The following is a 23346-nucleotide window of genomic DNA, read 5'->3' as shown; positions in this document are numbered from 1 at the left end:
TCTTGTCACAGAGGATTAATATCCTAACCAACTTACATTAAATCAAAACCCTTTAATTTATTTATTATGCATGAAAAAAGCTTTCCAAAATCTCCATCTGCCTGTCTCTCATGTGATTTTAATTTAGAATAACAACAAAGTGAAGCTAATGAACTCAAGCACTCCCACCCAACCCTTTATGCAATGGCAGGCCTAATTTTGTATCTTAATTTTGTTTTTTATTGAGGTTTAGTTGAGGTAAGTGAAAACATTGAGAATTCAGTTGAAAGATAGAGCATTTAGTATAAAAGGAAAAAAAGATGAAAACAGAGATAATATCTTGTGCAATTTTTCTTCAAAATTTGCAAGGACCACAGCTTTAAGGTGAAGTGATTGCTAAGATCAGTCATCAACATTTTGCTTTTTTCATAGATTTTTCTTTGGTCCACTTTGTTTTAAGTTGTGGGTTCAACTGCAACAAAAGCTATCCCTTTACATACATACATATATATATATATATATATATATATATATATATATATATGGATGGAATTATTCTTAAATTGTTAAAATTGTATTTTATGTTTGTCTAGAGTCCAAATATCAGATTTTATTTAAAAATTTTTTAAAAATAAAAGTTCCGTATATATTCCCTTTAATTGTTAAGGTTTTTTTTTAAATGATAAATTAAATCGTAGAACGTCAAAGCTTCAATTATTATCATATATTTATATTTTAATTTAAAAACTTGAAAGAAAGTCTAAATAAAATATTTTGGGCACAATAGCAACAATCCAGCAAAGTGGACCACAAATGCATAAAAAGAATTTTGATCTTTTATTACTTTAGGATGATGGATTGTGAAAAAATTGAGAGAATCATAAAAATAATTGTTACTCCTCCTTAAAATAGTTGAAATCTTTCTCATACGCATAAAAAAATTTATATTCCTATTCATTTTACAATTTAAAATTAATAAATATATATTTATATGCCTAAACCAATTAAAAATTAAAAAAAATCAAAATTAAATATTTTATTTAATGATAAATTGATATTTTTTAATAAATTAATATATATTATCAACATACCAAATATAAATGAAAAAGTCGAATTGAAATCCATGATCCCTACTAAAAGAATGCTGCAGTTAAACCGAAGCTATCATATCCCAACTCTCTCGAAATGGATTGCTTCAAACGAGGTGAATTTTTAACTAACAAGGTTGACGTCCAACGTACCGTGTGATTTGGGCTTATCAAATAATCATTAAAATTTGTCATTTACTTCATCAGCACAGCATCGTGGCTCTTCTTGGAATGAACATGAATTGCAATTCCAATCACTTGTTCTTTATCTCTTTGCAAACCCACCACGTAGTATAGATGGGGAAAGCTTACTAACTATACGGATTGTCCCTTCCAGCTTCCTCCTCAACTATTTTCTACTAACAATTTAGCATTTCAAAGGCTTGGCTCATCATTATTTCGGAATTCCAGACCAATTGAAGAAAAAAAATTTCTTTCTGGAAGATTACACGTACCATAAAAATCATAACTACAATTTTATCATTTTGACTTAAATTTTAGATTTAAAATTTTTTTAATTTTTCATGTAGTTGAAATAACGTGTCATCGATAATTATAGAAAATTATTAAAGATATTTTTGAATTTCATCTTTCATGATCGACAATTGATTTTTACGAACTCGTTTTATTAATCTCTTGCATAAATGTTATTTTTGATGATTGACTTTTGATAAGAGAGAAAATGATTTTTACACAACTCGTTTTACAAATTTCTTCATTTGTCCTTTTTATCCACTGTTGACAATAAATTTCTTTTCTTTTTTTTGTTAATTTTTGATAAATTATTTGTTTTTTTTTAATTAGAAAAAAATAGTAATACATCATAACTAACACTTGCATTATTGTATTTCAAGCTTTGAAAGATTGGTGGACCCAATCAATTAAACCTTCAATAATTGCCTATGACACAATAACATGAACCAAAAGGTTCTTAAATGCAGAAAAGAGATCGTTTTTAGCTTATACCCACAAATTAAATTTGCTAGACTAACTCAATTTCATGAGATAAAGAATCTTCACCAAATTTACAAAGCTATACAAGAGAGTATAGCTCAGTCAGTCAGTCAGTCAGTCCCACAGATGAACATGGAAACCAATCAATAATTCCAAAGGGTGGAGAGGGTTTGGTTACAACTTCATAAAGGTAAAGTCCCACCTAATTTTTAATCTAATTATAACTCCAATCAATTTGATCCCAACCATAAGAAAATAAGGGAAAAGTTTTGTTGGTTGCTAGTCATCTTCCCCACCATACAAAAAAGTTGTCTCTTTTCAATGTGCAACTGAAACTCAGCTTTGCTTGTTACGCCATGTAATTATTATATTTTAACTATACATACCTCTCTTGGAAAGTTAGTATTCCCAGATTAATGTACCGTAGGCTGAGTTTGATTAATTAAAGGTCAAATCGGGCGGTTGGTACCCTCATTTTAACCTTGTTCTTTTATGTACTTTGGGAATCATGACTATTGACTACCCTAACCTAATATTTGTAATTATTATTATTTATTATTAGAGACTCATTTAATTTTAGACTACACAAATTTTCTAAATCTTAAATCTAAAATTTTTTAGATAAAATTTAAAATTTTAATAATTTAGATTTCTGGTCCGGGATTGAATTTTAGGTTTCTATGGTAAGAACATTGTAGAAGTTGAAAGCCAACCAACTGAAGTACCCTAATTCTCTAGATAATAATAATAATCATAATATGCAAGGGTATGGCAGTAGGTCTTGGCTCCATCTAACTCTTTTAATTCATGTAATCTAATGATCAAACTAATTGAGTTAGTAGTCAATGCCTACTCTGATCAGTCATAATTGTTCTCTAGTTAATTAACAAATATTGGACCCTTAACCACTCGATCTTGGAATAGACAGTAATATATAAACAAATATGTATATGTTACGGTTAAATAACAACGTATTTATCATTTGTTCGATATAAAATATATATTTTTTATTTAAAAAATTAAAATTAAAAAAAATAAATATATATACACATCAATTGCCATTAAAAGAATAAAAATCAAATTAAACAATTTAATTAGGTTAAAACATGCATATATATATATATTATTATAGTATTAGATATATAATTATATCTCTCAACACACAGAAAGAGAAATAGTGATAATATCGTTTACAAGAAAAAGGTTGCTATTTGTTAAGATTTAATTTTGAAGATTTTCATCCCATAACATGTGTTTAGTAGAGTTGCCATTAAATCAAATCATGATTAGCAGATTGTTGAATTGACTTTTTCAAGTTAGTGAGCACATCTTATCCTGTATTTTTTTTTTCTCTCTTTACAAAGTGCTACCTTTTAAGTGATAATTTGGATACTAGTGTCAACCACTCCATTGAAATGACACCATTTCTACTTGTTTTATCTCATATGTTTAATCTCCTTTTCTTTTTTAAAAGGTATGATACTGAATTATTTATAGATGAGGAATAATTTTTTTAATCATAATATAAAATTTCAACTCGAGACTTTTAAATTGTACATAAATTAAAATCATAAATTTTAATAGTTGAAACGTCTTATTAAAAGTGTTCTGTATCATTTTATTTAGTCAGAATACAATGAATATTTTAAATTCCCTTGTTACTTAGCCGACAAAAGGTTTAATTAGCTTAATGCAAACCATATTAAACTTAAGTAGGGAGAGGTTGTTAGTGGATTAAAGTTATATTTGAGTGGTAGATGCACAAATCAACTTAAATATAGAACCCCTTCTTTATATGAAAATGACTAGCTTTGTCCTTACTAGACATGAGGGAAGATTTTGATGTTAATTTCTTAGGCTTTAAGGGAGTAGTGGCATTTCATTTTCATCCAAGAAAAACCAAAGCAAGCCAAATGATTTCATCAAATTTCTTTTATTTAAGCCATATTTCACTCATTAATGATTTTGGTAGTTCAATACTATCTCTTTGTTTAAATGGAACATTACTTTATTTTTTTTATTGTACAACCTAGATTCTTCTAATTAAAACAAATAAACTATCTTTAGCAAGCTAGGGCAATTATTCTATCAAATTATCATGATAAAATGTTTTTTTTTTCTGTTTTTAAAATTATATTCCTTTTTTGTGTAATATAACCATATCCCTTCTTTTTCAACAACTATGATAGTTCTACTATAGATTACTTCTTTTATTTATAAAATATTAGGTGGAATCTGGCTACCAGGAATGAGATGAATAAAGAAACAAAGGGGTTATATCAATTCTTATCTTATGACCTTAATTAATATTAAACAAATATTTCAATAACACTTGATATACTTCTATTTTAAAGAATTTAATTAAGGTAAATACAAGGAACTTTATTTAATCAAATGCCATTTAAAATACATATGGACTGTTGCACTTTATATTTATTGCATCATTTAACTTTTTAACTCGTATTTTTCATTGGATTATTGGGTTCTTTTTCTTTCTGTAAAACATTCAAAAAAATAGAAGGTAAAACAGAGTAGAAATTCAAAGTAGGGTGGGCACATACTACATTCCATTGAAACCACCATGAGTGTGACCCAGTCTCCCCTCTTAACTCTCTCCTTTTTCCTGAAAAGCAGGGGTAGGGATTGGCAGCTAGTATTTTTCAAGTCTCTGCCTCTGAAAAAGTAACCTACATCTTTGACAGTCCAAAGAAACAGCCAAGGGCTATTTCTGTAACTTCCTAACATCTCCTCACACCTAAAAAGAAACAAAGTAAAAGAAGTTAAAAAAAAAAAAAAAGACATAACAGTTTCAAGGTATGTGCTGTGTTGGTGTTCTTTATGTTGTTGTGGGCACTCTGGAGACAAGGAATACCAACCAAAATAATTTGGTTTGATTAAATTTTCTTCTTTCTTCACCTTGTTCTTCTTCTTTCTTGTTAAATCTTATCATGGGATTGTAGAAAAACAAGGAAAAGAACCATTTCTCCCTCTCTTTCTGATCTTGATAGCTAAAGAAAAAAGAGTTCATCGGTAATATTTAACATTACATTTCTCATTCTCTTCTTCTAAAATGTCAGCATTTTAGCTAGCAGCAGCTTTCTCCAAGTTCCTCTCTTTCTCTTTCCTTGTTAAAGTAACAACTTCTTCAGCTATCTGCGTCTTCTCATTATCAACATGTCTGCTAAATCCAAGTAAGTTACACTAACTTTCTTTTTTTTCTTTTTCTCTCTAAAATTTCAAGTTTTCTTCCTTAATTCTTTAATTTTAGAGTAGATCTAACTTGGGTTATTTTTTGTTTCTTTGTTGGACTGCTTGTTTTGGTTTTTGTTTTCCTTTTTATTTGATATTTTTAATCTTAAATTCTGGGACTATGTTGGATCTGCTTTATGATGGTTTTGTTCTTGGGGGTTGTGTTTTTTTCTTCTATTTTGAAATTTAAACACTCAATCTCTCTCTCTCTCTCTCTCTCTCTCTGTTACTTTGCCACTCTACTCTTTTTTTTTGCACTCAAGTTCTTACCTTTTTTAGTCAATTTAGTTCCTTGATTTTCTTTTTCAAAAGGGTTTAACTTAATTTTACTATATTCATAATCCTGACCTCTTTTTTTTTTTTTTGAGTGTTTTCCTTTAGTTCCTTTGCTTCATGGGTTTGCCTATTATCTTAAGATTATTTCTCTCAAATTTCCAAATGTGTTATTTAAAATGCATATGTATACATGTATAAATTTGATAGACTAATTTGATTTTGTTAAATTATGTGTAAAATAGTTGGAATATTTAGCATAGATCCAGCTTTAATATGGATTCCACATGAATTTTGTTTATATGCTTTGCTTTGTGTGTTTAAAATAATGGGACTTTGGTCTTAACGATTAACATATGACACTTTGAACATTTAAACAGATCTGCTTTATCTGAAACTCCTAGCAAGGCTTCACCAGCTACACCTAGAGTGGCAAGTAAAGTAAGCAGGGGACTGGCTAAATCAGAACCTGATTCACCCTCTCCCTTGCAGACTACTCGCCACTCAGTTGAACGATCCCCGCGATCATCCCTTAACTCAAAGCCTACAATCGATCGTAGATCACCAAAGGTTGCCACGCCGCCTGAAGTAAGTCTTTTAGTAATGGCTGTGAAATATTACTGCATTTGATCTTGCACATTTTTTGGGTACAGGAAGTAATTTTCTAGCTTGCAAAAAAATTAAAGATTAAAAGGGATTCATCAATATAGTATTCCATTTAAGAGGATGCTGGAGCACGGGAAGCTTATTCTTGATGCTTTTGGATAATGTGTTGTATTTTTGAGTAATTTTATGAAAAGAAGTTTTACTTTTGACTTTTAGGAGAAATAAACTGTAATAGAAATGTGTTCTCTATAATATTTTGTATCCTTTGATGTTTGGAGAGGAAAACTGGTTTTTGGAAAGAGAATCAAACATGCATCTATTTTTTCAATTGTGGAAACTAATGGGATTTCATTTACATTATTGATTGATTTGATTTTCAGAAACCACAAACACGGGTGGGTAAGGGATCAGAATTGCAGGCTCAATTGAATGCGGTACAGGAGGACTTAAAGAAAGCAAAGGAGCAAATATCATTGATTGAGAAAGAGAAGGCACAAGCAATTGATGAACTGAAAGAAGCACAGAAAGCAGCTGAAGAGGCAAATGAAAAGCTTAGAGAGGCTTTGGTTGCACAAAAGCGAGCTGAAGAGAGCTCTGAGATTGAGAAGTTCCGGGCTGTTGAGTTGGAACAGGCTGGAATTGAGGCTGCTCAGAAGAAAGATGAAGAATGGGAGAAAGAAATTGAATCTGTGAGGAACCAGCATGCTTTGGATGTGGCTGCTCTTCTCTCTACTACTCAGGAGCTTCAAAGGGTGAAGCAGGAACTAGCTATGACTTGTGATGCAAAGAACCAAGCACTGAGCCATGCTGATGATGCAACTAAGATTGCTGAAATCCATGCAGAGAAGGTGGAGATTCTTTCAGCCGAATTGGTTCGGTTGAAGTCCTTGCTTGATTCGAAGCGTGAAACAGAGGCTAATGAAAACAAGGAGGTGTTAAGGCTTAAGGCAGAGATAGAGTCATTGAAACAAGAACTTGAGAAAGCAAAGACCCATGAGGAGAAGTTGATGATGGAGAAAGAGGCCTTCATTGAACAACTTAACGTTGATCTAGAAGCTGCGAGGATGGCTGAATCTTATGCACACAACGTAGTAGAGGAATGGAAAAGTAGGGTTGAAGAATTAGAAATGCAGATTGAGGAAGCAAAGAAGTTGGAAAGATCTGCATCAGAATCTCTGGACTCAGTTATGAAGCAATTAGAGAGCAACAATGATTCATTGCATGATGCAGAATCTGAAATTGCTGCTCTTAAAGAGAAAGTGGGATTATTGGAAATGACAATTGGTAGACAAAGAGGGGATCTTGAAGAATCAGAACATCATATTAAATTGGCTAAGGAAGAAACTGCTGAAGTGGCAAAATTGGTTGAATCTCTGAAGTCTGAGTTAGAAACAGTGAAGGAAGAAAAGACCCAAGCTTTAAATAATGAGAAGCTTGCAGCTTCCAGTGTTCAAACTCTTTTAGAAGAGAAAAACAAACTCATTAATGAGTTGGAAAATTCTAGGGATGAGGAAGAGAAGAGCAAGAAAGCCATGGAAAGCTTAGCTTCAGCCTTACATGAAGTTTCTGCAGAAGCTAGGGAGGCTAAGGAGAAGCTGTTGTCCAGTGAAACAGAGCATGAAAATTATGAGACCCAGATAGAGGATCTACGATTGGTCCTGAAAGCAACAAATGAGAAGTATGAAACCATGCTTGATGATGCAAAAAATGGGATTGATCTTCTTACAAATACCATTGAACAGTCCAAGAATGAATACCAGAATTCCAAGACTGAGTGGGAACAAAAAGAATTGCATCTTGTAAATTGTGTAAAAGAATCGGAAGAAGAAAATTCTTCTCTGGAAAAAGAAATTAATAGGCTGGTAAATTTGCTGAAACAAACTGAGGAAGAAGCTTGTGCATCCAAGGAGGAAGAAGCTCAGTTGAAGGAGAGCCTAAAAGAAGTTGAATCTGAGGTGATTTATCTGCAAGAAGCCCTAAAGGAGGTCAAGACTGAGAGCATGAAATTGAAGGAGAGTTTGTTGGATAAAGAAACTGAATTGCAGGGTGTCATTCAAGAAAACGAGGAACTCCGAGCTAGAGAAGCTGCATCTCTTAAGAAAATGGAGGAATTGTCTAAGTTGTTAGAAGAAGCTACAATGAAAAGGCAAAGTGAGGAAAATGGTGAGCTAACTGACAGTGAGAAGGACTATGATTTGCTGCCTAAGGTGGTTGAATTTTCTGAAGAGAATGGACATGGAAGTGAAGAGAAGCCCAAGTTAGAGCTCCCATCAGAACAACCCGAGGAGCCCAGAAAGGAAAATTCTTTGGAGGTAAATGATGTCTCAAAAGATGAAGCTCTTCAAACAGATGGCGCCAAAGTGGAGAATGTGAATGGAAAATTGAAAGAAGATGAGTCAAAAGGAAAAGAGGATGATTCAGTTGAAGTTGAGTTTAAAATGTGGGAGAGCTGCAAAATTGAAAAGAAAGAATTTTCACCGGAAAGAGAACCTGAGCAAGAATTCTTTGAGGAGGAAGTGGAGTCAAAGGTGGAGGGTAGTGAAGGCTTTGATCAGATAAATGGTTTGACAGAAAGCATTGATGGCGGGGGAAACTCACCATCAAAGCAACAGCAACACAAAAAGAAGAAGCCTTTGCTCCGTAAATTTGGAAGCCTACTCAAGAAGAAGGGAAGTAGCAACCATAAGTAGATAATGAAGGCAGCCCATGTCATGACTTAGCCCTACCAGCAGGCAGGTATATTGGATAATATCTTGCATCTGATGTGTTTGCTTCATTTGTTTTGCTTCTAATGTTCTCAATAGGTTTAAAATCGAAGAGGCTTGTATCATGTTTAGTTTTGTAATTTTTTTCCTCTTTTAAAATTTTTAAATTTGATTCTCCATGTTGGATAGGATCTTGTATGTGATGGAGATAATTCTTAAATTTTTTTTGCTTGTTCTTCATATCTAAAATTCATGAAAAAGAGTGGTGACTAAGTTGTATTTCAATGTGCTTTCTTTATGTTTTACGAGGAAACTATGTGTTATGCATTCATCATTGCTAAACTTAGTTTTATATGTCATGTTTAAATTGCAATTGCTATTTACAGGATTGTGCATGATTATTAATTTACCTTGACCAGATTGTGATATAAATTGAATCATACCATATCATGCTCTCAGTTGTCTTCTGCATCAGAAAAGATGTAAATGTTGCAGAATGATTCTTTGCTATGTTGTTCACTGAAAGTTGAAACTTCAGTTTTCTGAGGAAATACCCACTCTTTTTAGTGAAGGTTTTCACGTTTAGGTGACCAACAGTTTCTGGTGATAGAAATGCCTTCCTATTTCATGTGGATTAAGCAGAATATAGCATCCAGGAGTGGATAAATGAGAAATAAGGGTTAATGTGACATTAATGAAAGGTATTTTACTGGTTAGCTCTCTGTGAATCAAACATGAAACCTTCCATTATGCCAGGGAAGGATGAGCACAGTATAACTCTGTTTTCGCCACTTACCAATGTACGGGAACTGCAAATGGCTCCAATATTGGTTGTTTTAAGGTAGCTAATTCAAACAGAGTAATGATTGTTCCACATCCAAAGGGGCATGCTTTCTCCATCCATGAAACAAGGGCGTTGACATCATCATTGTTGGTGTCTGTAATTCAACTTAATGGAAAAGATGGTCTAATATACATAATCAAGAGAAGAAAAACGTGATCTAATGAGTGCATACAAGGTCTTTGTTTCTTCCTTAAAAGCTTGAGAGTTCCTAGGGATCATATTAGTTCTTAATTTACCAGCATCCCAAGAAAAATACATGCACCAAGTTTAGAGCAGGATTATTTAACCCAATGGTAAATATTTGACTTGTGAAGCTGCTATGTCAGGTGCGGGGGACAACATAATTTGAGCTGTCCAATGGGCAATGGTTTTCTTCTTTTTCCCATTTTCGAATGATTCGGTGTTCCATCCGACCCTAGCCCACAAAAAGAATAGAGAAGTAGAAGGGGGGTCCAAACGGTCAAAAGATAGGGGCAGATGCCATTGAATGTTGAATCTAAAGACCTTGGGCTTAAATACTTTAGGCAAAAAGCATGCCAAGCTTGTGCCATTTAATGCTAGCTGGTGATACGTTGCATGTGGAGAGGATTCTTTCCTTTGCTAAAAAATAATAAAAATGCCTATTACTTTTCATAATAAATTGACATTGTAGTTTTAAATAAATTTAAAGTAAATATTTTTTTTTGCTTTTAAAAATAAATTAATAATAGATAAATTATTCAATCTTCTCAATCATAAGGGAATAAGATATATTATAAATTATAAGATTTGTGTATTTAAAGTTAGTGTCAATAAAAAAAATCATTGAAAAGACTTGAACCGAAAACGAGAATTCATTAATTATCCCAAATCATTGCTCATTGCTTGTCAAAATTGCCTTTTTTATGGAGAATTTCTTCAATCTTTATATACCAACACTGAATATAATATTTTTTGTCACAAATTTCATATCAATAAGAAATAAGACAAGTTTTGCATATATATATATATAAACATGAACATCTTAAGAAATGCTGGACCTCAGCCCCTTTAACTAGGTAGGCCGAACTACGATAATAGGTTGTTCTACAAACCAAGCCGGGCCTTACAACTTGCTGTGGCTGCCCAAATCACACACCTTTCTTAATGGGCCGTAGTAGCTTAACGCCGTTCTTCTCGTTCTTGCTTAGTGGTTAAGGCGTTAAGCTGCTCTGGTCAGTCGGTCACTGGTCACGGCTAACAAGGACACGCGATCGTCAGCACGACACCGCTTTTACCCACTCCACGCGCACAAAACAAAATTAAAATCCCAGTACTTCAAAATTTGTAAGAAATTAAAAGAAGAAAACAGATCCTGTAATTGTTCTCTTCCAATTCCGTCTTCATTTCAATTTATATATTTTCCGGCGAAATCAGAAATAAATACTGCATCATGTGGGTGGAGATCATCTGTGGACTCATCGTTTACCGGTTGTTCCGGCGCTTCTTCTACGATGACGATGTTTTAGAGGTCGAAACCTCTGATTCTAATGCTATTTTCTCCGTCGCCAATAGGTACTGCTTCTATAATTTAAACATGTTCTATCCTTTTTTTTTTTTTTCTAATTTAGAACTTTTAATAAAATGCCCAAAAAAGAGTAAAAATTTCTTAATTTTAGTAGAGCTTGATATCGAGTGAGCTTGATTGTATAAATATTGGATTCTTAAAGTTTGTTTGGTTTCTTGGAAAAATAGAATTTTGCAACGACTTTTTTACTCCTTTTGATTTCTTTTGCAATGGAAAGAAAAGTGTTAATTTAGGCTTCTTTGGGTTGGTGCTATTGTTATTCTCTTTTTTGAAATTTTGAAGGCGAAAAGGCAAGACAAGAATGCTTTTAAATATGAAGAGTTAAAAATTAATCATTTAATTTTACTGTTAGAACATTTATGTTTGATGTGCGGTGTATGTTAGTTTTTTAGTAGGAAAAAGCAGCGTAAAAATAAAGGGTCAAGGTTAAAATTTGACACTTTACTTAGAGTGATAATCCAATTTATCACTCATTTTTGGTCTTCAGATATTATCCCTAATGTTTTAATTTGGTTCAAAGTTGGTCAAAAGTTAAGGACAAAGAATATTTAGCCAGAAAAATAAAAGAATATTCTAACTTTTGATCATTTTTAACCAAATTAAGCGGTAAGGTGCTCAAATTGCGCTTGTTTGAAGATGGCTGGTAAATTTGATCCATCACCTAGGTTAAAAATGGTAAAAAGTAGTGAAAGCAACGACCAAATGGATCCTTGTTGATTTTTTTATTTTACTTGGGACCAGAGTTACATTAATATTTTAAAATTTTTTATTGATCAAACATTTATGTTAAACTTAAAACAGCATATTGTGTTGAGATTGATCATTCCATTTAATATTCCTTGGATTTTTTAAGTGACCGTTCTATATGGCTTGTGGTGGAGACTCCAATCTGCCACTCCTCTATTGATTGTTTCTTTGGTGCACTTTCATTGTAGACTTGAAAAGCTTTATGGTGGAAAAGTGTATGTGGGGCTTCACATTCCGGATGCTGACACTGGTTCTCGACAGAATATCGATATGGTTCTTGTTACTAAAGGGTAAATTATTTCTGCTTTGCAAGTGTCATTTCATATGCTTAGAATATGTTCAATTATCTATTAGTATTATATAAAGAAGCTTTAAATTGGCTTTTTAAGCTGTATACTAAGATGACAATTTGATTGAGAATGAGATTTTTACAAGTTTAAGGTTCTTTTTTTTATATCTCCATTTTATTGGTAGCAAGGACAGGATTATGTAATTATTAGAGTTTTCCTATGATGTTCCTTTTCTCCGGCTTTTTTAATTTTAATGCATTTGTGCAGAGAGGCGGCAGTTATTTCTGTCAAGAATTTAGCAGGGTTTGTTTCTATAAGTGAGGATGGTAGCTGGGCTTGTGAAGGTGTCGGTAGCCACAGGGCAGAGCGTCATCCTGATCCTGTAAGTCACCACATTCAAATGTCTGCTTCTTCAGCAACTCTTGTTTTTTGCATGTTTAATAGGATGAGGATGCCTGTATGTTGCCTTAAAAGCTTTGCTAGATGGGTTGTGTTTTTAGTGTCAATGAGCAGTATTAGCTTTACCAATTTCTCCCTCTTCTCTGTGTTCTCAAACATCTTTCTAATAACAAGCACCTCGACAAATGATAGTAACTGCTTGATGTTCTATGGCTGTTGTGGGGGAGAGACAATGTCTAGTTTAGAAATGGCTTTTAGCAATTATGAATTTTTACATGCTGTTGTTGAAGCTCAAACGTTTCAAAGCTTTACTATGAATATGAAGAACTACTTTTTTACTGCAAAGTGATGAGGAAAAGCATTCTAACTTTAGAGGGTGAAAATGATCATAAAATATCTGTCATTCCAGGTTGCAGAGGCTAAAAAACAAGCTTCCGTCCTAGAGTCATATCTTGAACAAAGGGGTGTTGCTTTACCAGAAGGATATTTTTCTTACAAAGTTGTAATTCCCAATCCAAAATTCCGGTATGTACTGAATAATTTTATCTTTTTTTTATTCTTTAATTTTAAAATTTTTTGTAAGAGTATTTACTGAATAATTTTCTGTTGCAGTACCATTTATAACACTTTTCCATCTGAGGTTATTACTTATGATCAATGGGTGCAATTAAAACCAGAACCAAAAAGTATGTTTTCTGGATGGATTAAGGGTGCCTTTCGTGGTGGGAAGAAGGAGATGCAGGAATCTTTCCATCAGCAACTTAACTTTATCCTCAGCACAGCTCCCATGTGGGACAGGTTTGTTAATACATGTGGCAATAACTTTGACATTAACTTTTTTCACATAGGATTATGTTTCTTATGCATATCATGTCATTTTTGGTCGATAGTGTTGGTTATCTGCATAAGACCCTAAAATTTCTAGGATTTGGAAGTTGGAACTACAATAACTCCCCTGCATGAAAAGACACTATTTTGGGTGCATAAGCTTATGATATATCGTAAGACCCTAAAATTTCTAGGATTTGAAGTTGGAACTACAATTAACTCCCAGAAATTAATAAAAGTTGTTGTTGGACTTGTTAGATTGGCAGCCTATCTCTTTAACTACATTTTTATATTGGATTGCCCTTTTGATGTTTGTATTACTTGTTCATTCACAAAAGATGTGGGGGAGGGGGGTGGTTGTTTCACCTTGATGATAAGCAGTACTGAATGTATCTTACCATATGAGACTGAAATTATGTTACATAGTTTCACCTTGTTTTCTTTGCTTTTTACTGAATTAATTGTAATTTGCAAAAATTACTTGTTCTGTTAGACTCTTGTTAAATAAAAATGTTACTTAAAAGAATATCTAACAGAAGAAAATTTAAATCATGCATTGGTGATTAAGTAGGAATTAAGCTATCCTGGCACCAGTCATAGATGAAGATTAATATTGGGTTACATGAGCACACTTCATGATTCTTTTGGGCATTAATAGGTAATTTTAACTTGGAAAAAACTTGACTTTATCCATGATTTCTGCAGGCTGGAGCTTAAAGGTAACAAATATGTTCTTGGCGAATTTCTGGAATTTAAAGGGAAGCAAGAGGATACTTTGGCTTTGAGAAATATCAAGAGATCGAAAGTTAGTCGCCTTATCATCCAGAAGACTAGCATGTTTGGATTAGGTAATCCCCACAGTTTTATTGTACTCTGTGTTTATTGTAGTCTTCTTTGCTTATTTAAGAATATCTTTTCTTTTGGGATTTTAAAATCTTAGAAAATTCTTCCATAAAGTCATTTATAGTGATTCGCTGGGTATGTATGATAATTGTCATCTCTGGACATGCATTAGTGGGCTTAATATCAAATTAATTACTGCATTTGGATATTGATGCAGTGATAATACTTAATGTTTGTTTTTAGATATGCTCGTCCAGTTCTTGAGATAATACCAGTAAACAAGAAGATTGTGATACAGAAGATGGTAAAATACCTGTAGAACTAATGTTGGAAATGATTATATATAAAAAAAGTGCTCTCACCCTACACTGAAAATCAATATGAATACTACTGTTGAGATAGTTGATGGATGGGGATCTAAAATTTCTTAAGCAAAAGCTTCATTTTTCAGGGGATATGATAAATGGGATTGTGGAAGTTATAGGTAATACAAGGAGAAAATGGATTTAAGAATTGAGAACTAGGTGCTGGAGTTGAATTCCAACGATCACTGCACCACATTCTCTGCTTTTTCAAAATCATAGACATTTGAAAACTTAGTTTCTGGTGAAATATGGAGTTACTAGAAGATAATAGCAAATATATCACACATATTGTTCATAGACATCTGCTGGTTTAGCTGCATGGTCATATTTCTGTATAATCTTCTTGTCTCTCTACTCAATTTCCTTGGTGATGCAGCCCATTCGAAGCTCCAGGTTTTGTACTCTCCTCGAGATTATCGAAGTGAAGGAGCTTCAGCTTCTGAGTGGAAGGAAGTAACTGTAAGATCAAGTACTGAGGTCATATTCCAGCCTCAAAATTCTACCAAAGTCCGCAAGTTCAAGCTTTCTTCTATCACATCTATGTCTCTAAGTGCCTAAGGATGTATCTGTCATGAAGATTATATATGTCATCTTCGTTTATTAATGAATCAGATTGTTGACGAAACCAGTTCTATAAATGCATCAAATTTTTGTTCATGTAGGTTAGATGCATATGTTATAGTGGGGATTCAGTGAGCTACTTTTACAGGGAACAGATCCTAAAAGAAGTGGATGTGAATATTACTGTGCTGAGGAAGAAATAGATACGAAATGTTTTATGCTCGTGGCAATTTGGTTAGATAATAAAATGATCTTTTATAACATTTTCCCATTAGTTACTAGTATTGAAGAAAAAGCAGAAAGTAATTGGACCTGATATTAGGTTAGTGGTGGTTCCAGCCAGCAATCCTCACGTAAAGTGAAATGATATGCATTTTCTTTCCTGCTTTAGAATATTGCAGGAGCTTCATGGTTAGCTTATGCTGCCTCAGCATGGATTCTGTTGATCGTTATGTCAACACCTTACTAATGATTCGTGGCAGTTTGTTTGGTTTTTCCCTTCTATTACTCTCTCCATTGCAAATAGCAGAGTACCGAATTGGCAGAGGTGTAAACGTGGTATGTTTTTAACAATCACTGTTCTGCTATTATGTTGTTGAAACTAAATTGCAGACATCCTTCGTATGAAATGGATGTTGAACAAGATATCAGGAAAGATTGATGATGAAGAGCTTCAGCTATAGAGCAAATTATCCATGTCAAAATTTATCTTTTTTTTCCTCTGTTTATTTTCTAGGTTTTATTCGTTCTTTTGTAACTTGATTAGTCCTTAATACAATCTCAGTCAACTAGCTCCTGCTAGCTTTCTCAGCATTGGTTTCCTGTTCCTGCATTCAACTTCCATTTCATGCTTTCACATCGTCTCCAGTGCTCGCTCATTCTTCTAATAGCCTTTTAACGTTGAGTTTCTCAATTGCTTCAATGGCATAATTAAATACTTGTAGCATCTAATAAGTTGTTGGCATGTTGCTGAATGGTCACAGCAGAAGCTGATGTATTAATTATATCCTTGCCGATGCTGTACTGATCAGATAAAAGATTATTCTCCAAGGTCAGTTATTTTGATTATATACTAATAAAAAAAAAGCTAGTTTATTAGATTGCTGGATTACAAAATTTCTTAGAATTAGATCAGACTGCAGATTTCTGCAACAAGTTATATCAAATGGTGGCTAGTTCCGTTTCTGTTGAGATGTAACTACCAAGTTCATAAATAGAATTTGGCTATATAACAACAAATTTCAATACAGGACAGACGTACTTTGAATACAGCTTTGAGATACAAGGTCAATTTTATCTTTGCAGGCCGATATGCTGAATGAATAATGATAGCATATAATAAATTCTCTTTCTGGAACTTCCAGTTGGAGATATAATTCAGATTCCTGAAGTCTACTAAACATATTCTATAAGCGAACTTCTTTGAAAAAAAAAATGGTAGCTATCTTTCTTAAAAGAATATGAGTTGGAGGATATGATTAGATGATCCTAAAACGTACAAAAAACTTCTGGAAAATAATAGACAGTAGCCTGCCATCAATTAGTCACAAGTTGTTCATTCTCATACTCCATCATCATGTTGTTCAGCTTCTTATTGCTTAGTCTCTGTTGGTAGATTATTTTATCGTTCGAACTGCAGGCAGAAAATATATAAATGAATAAATAAACAAAGAATTAAAGAAGTTATTCATTTACCAAAAAATAATGAAACCCTTTCATACAGTATTCTTTAATCTTGATCATTATCTGGAGAGTATTATAATATGCCTCTAGACAAATGTATGTATACAAATCTAAAGTATTATCTAGTATTATAGGGAACGTGCTTATATCTGATCTTATGCTTTTTTAAAGTTATGTAAACAGCAAAGAATTGTAGCAAAATCTTGAGAAAACAAGATCTAGTTTACTAACCTTTGAGGAGGTGAAGAATGAGAGGATGGTAATAGCATGTGAGCAATCTTGTCAGCATCATGGCTGCAATTGATTACATGGTTGAAGCACAGATATCGTCCATAGGCTGAGATGTCTTCGAACACAGAAATGTGAGCATCTGCAATGAACCTGAGATCCACGGTGACAAATACACCATCCTCGTACATCTCAGCTGCTCCTTTTAGATAGGGATTTGTGATGGTTAGATCAGGAGTCATCAACAGTCCTGCATTTATGGTCACCATGTTTATGCCTCGGTCCATTGCCAGTGCCCAGGCTGACTTCTCCGCTAGTGTCTTTGATAATGCATGCCATAACTGCTCAAAAATGTCAAGAATCAATCCATATATCCAAGAACTATAACATAACTAAATCTTAATTTCTGATAACTCGTAGTACTGAGATTAACTTGTATTTCCAAGCAAAGTGTCGTTTAGTACCTTAAACTTCTTGCAAAAATTGATGTCACTCCAATTCCTTTCGTCGAGATCAGTGGAAGACGTGTTGCGAACTTCATTCCATATCACAGCTGTTACAGAGGAAGTGAAAACGACCTTTTCCACTGTATCTGTTCGAGCACATGCTTCCAGCACGTTGTGTGCAGCTCTCACCTCAACTTCTGCCATAAATTCCTGCACCCAACAAAGCCACATGCTTGTGTCTTCATTTCTTTCTCTTAAATTGATGTTTCCAGCTGTATGTACTTTGTTATAACCATGCAAACTACAAGTGCTTAATCCAAAAGATGGAAAAAGTAAAAAAGGACGGATAATTAATTATTAGGCACTGTAAAAAGGATTAGGTACATACATGACTTGATTATGAAAACAGTGTTTCACCGTGCATATGCATTGACCCTTTGTAGGGCATGCATACTTGCTTGGAATTAGGAAAACCACTTCTTAATTTTGGGAACTCTTACAAAATTAGTACAAACATATATCTTACAAGTTTAATTATGTTAACTATATCAACAATAGAGAGGGTTCAATGACTCCCATCAATTTAGAAAAGATTGAAATGAAAGAATTAAGTAGAACATACATCATAGGTGGAGTGGTCAGAGGGAGGCTCAAAGCAGTAAAACAAGCCGCAACACCCCTCCAGTGCATTTGTTATGCTGTGGTAGTCAAAGAGGTCTGCATGGAAAACCTTTAATTTTTCATTACTGCATGGCAGTCCCCCAAATGATTGGAATTCACCTGCATATTATCAACAAAAAGAACACAATATTTGTAAAAAAAAAAAAAAAACCGTTTAATTTTAATTATTTCACTTAGATTACGATAGAAATTTCAAACTATTAAATCCAAGCTCCCACAAGTTTATCCATTAACGGAGTAAATATGTATACTATAAGATGATGCAGGTACTCAAAAGTTTTAACAGTAAGGAAGTGTCGATCCCGTTAGTAGAATGAAAAAAGGTGAAGGAGATAAAAGAGCGGGAGGAGAAGCTAACCATGGTGTTGGACTGCAGCATGGACAGTGTAGCCTCTATGCAAGAGCAAGTGCACAAGGGCGGAGCCAAGGTGGCCGGAGGCATCCATTACACAAACTGCCCTTGCATTGTCAGGTGATGCCATGGTTGATAGAAAATTGTTCTACAATGCCAACAACAAGAAGAAGAAGGAAAGGCTCAGAAATGGAAAGTAGGGGTCCGGGGGGGAAGCATAACAGTATTTATTGTATGAGGTAGAAGAGAGGAAGAGAGCATTGAAAGAGTTTGGTTAATTAGTGATGGTTGGGCAGGTAGTGGTTAGCTGATGGGGAAATGGTGTAGAGTTGGCCTAAAGTAAATTGAAAGCGAGGGATAATTACTTATTAGGCAACTGCTGCAAAGTGGGACCTATGCAAGCTAAGACCTAAATTCATGACTGCAAAAATTTTTAAGACAAAAGTTACACAACTGTCTTGTGCTGGGCTTTTTAATTTTGAGACGTGTGTAACTGTTACTTACGCTTGGTACTAATAAATAACCTCTTGGTTGCACACGTGTTTAAATCTCACTTAAACGTCTCACTAATCCCTTTGTTAGCAATATAAAACACATAGTTGAAATGTAATGTGATTATACCTTTATGTTATCAAATGATATAAAATAATAAATGATATTTTGATTAAAAATAATTAATTAAATCGTTAATCATATTGATTGACACAAAATGAAAATATAAAAATTTTATTAAATATAATAAAAAATAAAAACTTGATTGAACGTATGTAATTCTTACATATAATTTATAAATTTAGAAATTATAATATATATACTCTTCAATCCCATGCATAATTTTGATCCAAGTTTAACATGACATGGAAATTAAGAAAAAAAATATTTTATTTTAGTTTATCTTTTATAATTTTTTTTTATAATAATTGATGACAAAAAAAATCAAATATTAAAATATTACATATATATTGTGTTAATTAAGTGTATAAATTGAAAACGTGAGGAACTAGATGTGATCTATATTAAACTTAAATATACGTATCTAGAAACGAATGATAATTTTTGTGTGGATGTGGAGTCAATTGGCAAATTACAAGTCAATTATTGAAGCAAGGAGAAGAGCTGTAGCAGTAGTAGCAGTATGAATGAAAGGATGCTTTGGTCTAAGGTCAATCTCGATGGCAGTTGTCCATATCTTTCCTCGAATTAAATTAAATTAATCTTAGCTTTAAATGTACCAAGAAAGGGTAAGAGAAATGAAAGGGGATGAAGTGATTGACATCCATAGCTTTGACAAGTTGAAAGCAGTGAATGACTTCTGGGTCAATGAGCCATTTGACATTGCTATGGCCACGTATATAAATATATATATATTTATATTAGGAGGACACGATTTTGCATTAAACGACCGGCCCTGCATACTCCAACTGAATTCCTTTTTATTTTTTTTCCTACGTCTGCTTTGTTTTGTTTTTTTTAATTAAAAAAATTTTAATTTTTTTTTAAAAAAATCATGCACCGTTCGATACATGAGTACGTTTATCTTGCCTTGATAGAACTTTCTATGCCATTCTGTTTGTTTCTCTCCATTTTCGAAATTGTAGAGAAGACTCAAATCGTTCCGTGTCCATTTGCTTTCCTCCGCCACCACCCCAACACTTATCTTCCTCCATCTTGCATTAAAGTTTCTTGACATAATATCTGAATTAAGCTTTTGAATTTTTTAAATTATTTAAAATATTTTTTTATTATTTTACTACATCTAATTCAATTATATTTTTATTTTTAATTAAATAAATTTAATAATTAATATTTAACTAATTATTATTATTATTATTATTAATAAAAATATCATTTATTATTTCATATTACGTAATGCTAACGTGACATACTGATATGTCATAGTAAATGATGATATGACATATTTCATATTATATGAAAACATAATTACATAACATTTCATCTTCCACGTTTACGTCACATGACATAAAACATGATAGGTGATTTTTTAATTAATAGTAATCAGTTAACCATTAATCATAAAAATTTATTTGATTTAAAGTAAAAATATAAAACTTGATTGAATGTAATTAAAAAAATATTTTTTTTTAATTTTTTTAAATAATTCAAAATCTTTTTAAAGCACTATATCAAGCTTTTTCTTTTTTTTTTGACGTTAAAGTTTCAACTTTGAACTTTTTTTTCTATTTAAAGATCATCCCATTGATTAGCTAATTAAAGTGATAAAAAAAAGTAATAAAAGATGCATATATTCCTAGTAATTTGAAAACAAAAGTACTCTGTAAACCTAAAAATAAAGTGCCGACTGGAGCCGTCATCTACACTCTTTATTGCGAGGGTAACCTAAACTTGGATTAATTAATAAATTGAATAGTAAAATTAATAAATTTAACTTACATATATGGTAAAAAAAAATCACAATTAAGTTGGTTTTTTTATATGCATAACCATCATATTTAAACTGATATTAGTGAAAAAAAAACAATTTCACTGTTTTCTCTTTTTTTATTTAAATGTATAGTTTTGTTTTTGCTACTTTCTTTTAAAGCTTTGACTGTAGGCAAGCAGTAAAAGTTATTATCATATAATATCTACTAATTAAAAAGCAAGCAAACAAGGGTGCAGTGAAAAAAAAAAAATTAAGATAAAAGAAATAAAAAAACATATAATAACAAAAGTTGTTAATAATGTACCCTTTATATTTAACTTCTTTGCAGTAAAAATGTTGGTATATTCTTTTATAGGGAATCTGTGTTTACACTTAACATATAAATTGAAAAAAAAAAAAGGAAAGAAAAAAACTAACTAAAAGAAGCTTCGACTCATATTTATTAGAAGTGTAAAAACATATATTTTTTTATAGCTTGAACTCAACCGGCCAAAACAAATTAATAGCTTTTCAGAAGGAAATTTTTGATTAGAAGTTCAGAGCGCCTGATGAGTGTGCCAAAGTTTTGCCTGAAGGGCAAGAGGCAGATCATGGTGTCTGGTTCTAGTCCCCACAAAAAGCAATGCTGTGCCTAGTTTCCTCCTCTCCTATGACAATGGTGCCATGCTCCAACCCAGTGTCAGGTCAAAACCCTCCTCAGCCCTCACTTTTCCTCTCCCTAAACAACAAGATAGAAGGACAAAAAGAAGAGAGAAACAAAGCCCCTTCTAGGCTACAATGCAGTGCTTCCTTAAAATATATAGTAGCATTAGAATTTGCCTTCCTTAAAAATAACAAGGGTTTAAAGAGGATAAAAAGAGTATCCTCTCTTTCAATAATCTAGCTAGCCCAGAAAGAAAGAGTGGCTAAACAATAAATTGTTGGGCACATGTTGGATAAGATAGACATTTTCAAAGAAAGCAAACAATGAATAAGTCAAATAGTCCACTTGGCTAGGAGTGGAAGTGGGAGTGGGAGTAGGACCCTTGACAAGACTCAGTGTTGCCTAACCAACATTTTCATGGTTGTCAAACCTTTGAGGTGAACTGGAGAAGGGACCCTCTAATAACCCAATATATGATGGTATTGTATCTCAATCCATGTTGTACTCACAAATTACCAAGTATTCGTATGAATATGCCATGTCTATTTTTATTATTGGCTTGGGATGTACTATTTATGACGTTGAGTTGAAGCAAAGCCATATCTGTTCTTCAGTATGGGTCCTAAGTCCTAACAATAACAAAAGCAACCACTTCTTAGTACCCAATGCATTTATTTTGTGGAGCCAAGGAACCCATCATCTCTCCCTCTTTCTGAAGGCAATGGACCCCCTTAAATTTAATCACCTTCTTATTCATCACATCTTATACTAGAAAAGAAGAAATGACAGAAATGATAAGATTTTAAATATTAGCATATATGGATATTTGCTTGATATTAACTAGATCCACCAATAAAGCTTTCCTGAATGTATAGGCAAAGGTTTTGAGGCCACTTGATACCCAAAGTTTTAATTAAATTCTCAGTTTGTGAAAGATTTCTTCGAAGAGGAGAGCTTGATTAGCATTTGAAAATTGAACTCATGCATCCACAGTTTAAATATTGAAAACTTTATAAAATTTTATTAATTGGAAATAATGATAGTAAGGTTTGATAGCGTTTCAATTCTATAAAAGACCAATGAACCAAACAATTAAATTATGAACCAACTGGCCTTTGTTATTATCTTCCTACACAAGCATCAATATCATTAGAGTAAATATCTAGAGCTCTTTGTTTTGAAATTTTTAAAGCATATGGATGTTAACATCACAAAATGTCTTAACATCATTTAGTTCAAGTGGATTAGTCTTGCATTAAAGTGCTTTTAACTTAAATTTTGATGGTTCATCCAACTGCAGGTTTGTTTACTCAGGAAGTGTTGCTAGTTTGAGAGTCATAATAATGATTCATATTGGTGCAGCTGCTGCTATTGACTTTCTGCATAGATGGGTAGAAGATATGGCTTAAGACTAAAACAAAGGGTTGGGTTTATCAACATATATCTAAGCTCCATAAGTTGCTCACAAACAATTGCATAACTTGCTATGTCAAGTACAATTGCTAAAATGATATTCTCTCCCTTTGAAAGAAAAATGAAAAGAAAAGAAGTAACAACTGCTTCATCAATGATGCCACCCTTCATCAACTCCTTCAATTAAATTTGGAAAATGGGAGTTAAAACAAGACAAAA

The 23346-nt window shown here is 32.8% G+C and overlaps 3 protein-coding genes across 3 annotated transcripts; 2 read left to right on the top strand and 1 right to left on the bottom strand.

Annotated features, from left to right (window-relative positions):
• The first annotated feature begins 4813 nt into the window (after nucleotides 1–4813).
• LOC18599564 (WEB family protein At3g02930, chloroplastic) lies at nucleotides 4814–9185 on the top strand. The gene is made up of 3 exons (XM_007029583.3): nucleotides 4814–5212; nucleotides 5924–6131; nucleotides 6530–9185. Exons 1-3 carry the CDS (start codon nucleotides 5196–5198, stop codon nucleotides 8837–8839), a joined length of 2535 nt encoding a protein of 844 aa, XP_007029645.3. The 5' UTR covers nucleotides 4814–5195; the 3' UTR covers nucleotides 8840–9185.
• Nucleotides 9186–10866: 1681 nt separating this feature from the next.
• Nucleotides 10867–15540, top strand: LOC18599563 (plasma protein). Its single transcript, XM_018121745.2, has 7 exons — nucleotides 10867–11231; nucleotides 12180–12281; nucleotides 12549–12663; nucleotides 13090–13205; nucleotides 13293–13478; nucleotides 14214–14356; nucleotides 15093–15540. Exons 1-7 carry the CDS (start codon nucleotides 11110–11112, stop codon nucleotides 15272–15274), a joined length of 966 nt encoding a protein of 321 aa, XP_017977234.2. The 5' UTR covers nucleotides 10867–11109; the 3' UTR covers nucleotides 15275–15540.
• A 943-nt stretch (nucleotides 15541–16483) lies between these two features.
• LOC18599562 (cinnamoyl-CoA reductase-like SNL6) lies at nucleotides 16484–18879 on the bottom strand. The gene is made up of 5 exons (XM_007029578.3): nucleotides 18674–18879; nucleotides 18257–18414; nucleotides 17653–17844; nucleotides 17192–17529; nucleotides 16484–16910 (listed from the first exon to the last, which is right to left on the bottom strand). Exons 1-5 carry the CDS (start codon nucleotides 18795–18797, stop codon nucleotides 16814–16816), a joined length of 909 nt encoding a protein of 302 aa, XP_007029640.3. The 5' UTR covers nucleotides 18798–18879; the 3' UTR covers nucleotides 16484–16813.
• Between the last annotated feature and the right edge of the window lie 4467 nt (nucleotides 18880–23346).

The sequence above is a fragment of the Theobroma cacao genome, chromosome 5, assembly GCF_053813885.1.
Source record: "Theobroma cacao isolate CCN51 chromosome 5, ASM5381388v1, whole genome shotgun sequence".
Lineage (NCBI taxonomy): Eukaryota > Viridiplantae > Streptophyta > Magnoliopsida > Malvales > Malvaceae > Theobroma > Theobroma cacao.
The sequence above is the reverse complement of the archived record's forward strand: the minus strand, read 5'-3'. Positions and strand labels throughout refer to the sequence as shown.

Bases quoted from the DNA above. Each gene is read 5' to 3' on its own strand.
- LOC18599564 (XM_007029583.3), top strand. The intron at 6,132-6,529 runs GTAAGTCTTTTA...TTTGATTTTCAG, and splicing joins AGGTTGCCACGCCGCCTGAA to AAACCACAAACACGGGTGGG.
- LOC18599563 (XM_018121745.2), top strand. From the start codon at position 11,110: ATGTGGGTGGAGATCATCTGTGGACTCATCGTTTACCGGTTGTTCCGG. The intron at 12,282-12,548 runs GTAAATTATTTC...GCATTTGTGCAG, and splicing joins ATGGTTCTTGTTACTAAAGG to AGAGGCGGCAGTTATTTCTG. The intron at 14,357-15,092 runs GTAATCCCCACA...TTGGTGATGCAG, and splicing joins GACTAGCATGTTTGGATTAG to CCCATTCGAAGCTCCAGGTT.
- LOC18599562 (XM_007029578.3), bottom strand. From the start codon at position 18,797: ATGGCATCACCTGACAATGCAAGGGCAGTTTGTGTAATGGATGCCTCC. The intron at 17,845-18,256 runs GTATGTTCTACT...TGTTGGGTGCAG, and splicing joins CTGACCACTCCACCTATGAT to GAATTTATGGCAGAAGTTGA. The intron at 17,530-17,652 runs GTACTAAACGAC...ATTTTTGAGCAG, and splicing joins ATTTTTGCAAGAAGTTTAAG to TTATGGCATGCATTATCAAA.